This window comes from Limulus polyphemus, unplaced genomic scaffold, assembly GCF_000517525.1.
Source record: "Limulus polyphemus unplaced genomic scaffold, Limulus_polyphemus-2.1.2 Scaffold6551, whole genome shotgun sequence".
Lineage (NCBI taxonomy): Eukaryota > Metazoa > Arthropoda > Merostomata > Xiphosura > Limulidae > Limulus > Limulus polyphemus.
Window position 1 is genome coordinate 39,305 of NW_013672161.1, and position 1,810 is coordinate 41,114.

At 31.2% G+C, this 1,810-nt stretch overlaps 1 protein-coding gene across 1 annotated transcript in view; it reads left to right on the forward strand.

Annotated features, from left to right (window-relative positions):
- The window catches only part of LOC111089540 (zinc finger MYND domain-containing protein 11-like), a 21,183-nt gene that overhangs the window by 16,891 nt on the left and 2,482 nt on the right, over positions 1 to 1,810 (forward strand). The window contains exon 3 of the mRNA XM_022402230.1: positions 596 to 736. Coding sequence (XP_022257938.1) covers positions 596 to 736 — 141 coding nt within the window. The remainder of the gene's footprint in view (positions 1 to 595; positions 737 to 1,810) is intronic.

Genomic DNA, 1,810 nt, shown 5'->3' on the forward strand with positions numbered 1-1,810 from the left:
GGTAAGTGCACATCCTGTGTGCCGTACTGTAGCTGGGAAAACTACATGTTATATGGTAATTGGTAAGTGCACATCCCGTGTGCCGTACTGTAGCTGGGAAAACTACATGTTATATGTTAATTGGTAAGTGCACATCCTGTGTGCCGTACTGTAGCTGGGAAAACTACATGTTATATGTTAATTGGTAAGTGCACATCCTGTGTGCCGTACTGTAGCTGGGAAAACTACATATTATATGTTAATTGGTAAGTGCACATCCTGTGTGCCGTATTCTAGCTGGGAAAACTACATATTATATATATATATATATTATTTTGTAGTTTAATTTGTGGAGAAAAATTTCTTACATAATTACTTTCTGTTTTCTAAAACTTATTTTCGAATGTATAAGTTTTCGTGTTTATGGTCCAAAAGATTTAATATTGGCTAGTTTGAAAAAATAAAATTATTAATTCTTAAGCTTAATTTCTTTTTATATGAAAACAACTATTTTACTGAAATTAAAGTATGCATGTATGAACAAGTAATTTGAAATCACTGGAATATTAATATGATGTTACTAATACATATTGATTTTTGTTTATCCTTGGGACAGGAACGTGACAGTCATGATTGGTACTGTTTCGAGTGCCACCGTGGTGGTCAAGTTGTGCTGTGTTCATTGTGTCACCGCGTCTTTCACACTATCTGTATCAAGGAGGATGTTTCTGATAAATTTGTGTGCTGTGTATGCAGGGTACGGTATCTATTATAATGTCAGTCGTGTAATATAGTTTTTCCTGAGAATAGAGTCATCCTAACATAAATACCAACTGTCAGTATTATTACAGTTAACATATGCAATGCTCACAAACTCAAACATGTTTGTTAAGAATTGTAAAATGTCAGTATACGTGTGTGTTATTTATTGTTGTACTTGTTATTTAACAATTACTGTTAGTTATGTGTGTGTGTTACTTATTGTGTATTTTCTCTTAATGGTATGTAAGTTAAGCATGGTTGGTTAAACATTTTTTTGTTTTTATCATTGTTTTGTTATTCTATAGTTAGCCAATAATTATATTTTTACTATTTGTGAATTCTCCAAGTTTAAGAATTAAGCTGATATAGTCTTATGCTTTTACCACAAATATAGAATTTTTAACTGAGTTAGATTTTTATTAGAAATGTACTTTCAAGAAGGGCATTGTGTTTAAATGCTAAACATTAGCAACAGGTCTGGTCTCATGGCCAAAGCATTTTCAGGTTCTTGGAATGCCAAACTATTATGAAGGTAGATTGTAGTTATACAGAAATTGGTGAGTTACAATATTTGTAGAACCTGTAAATATTAACATGTTTTGTGGTATCGTCTGTCTCTTTCATAAAATGTAGAATAAACAGGTTGTAGAACCTGTAAATATTAACATGTCATGTGGTATTGTCTGTCTCTTTCATAAAATGTATAAGAAACTGATTGTTGAACCTGTAAATATTAACATGTCATGTGGTATTGTCTGTCTCTTTCATAAAATGTATAAGAAACAGATTGTAGAACCTGTAAATATTAACATGTCATGTGGTATCATCTGTCTCTTTCATAAAATGTAGAATAAACAGGTTGTAGAACCTGTAAATATTAACATGTCATGTGGTATTGTCTGTCTCTTTCATAAAATGTATAAGCAATACCACATGACATGTTAATATTTACAGGTTCTACAATCAGTTTTACAATCAGTTTATTCTACATTTTATGAAAGAGACAGATACCACATGACATGTTAATATTTACAGGTTCACATTTTATGAAAGAGACAGACAAAAGAAT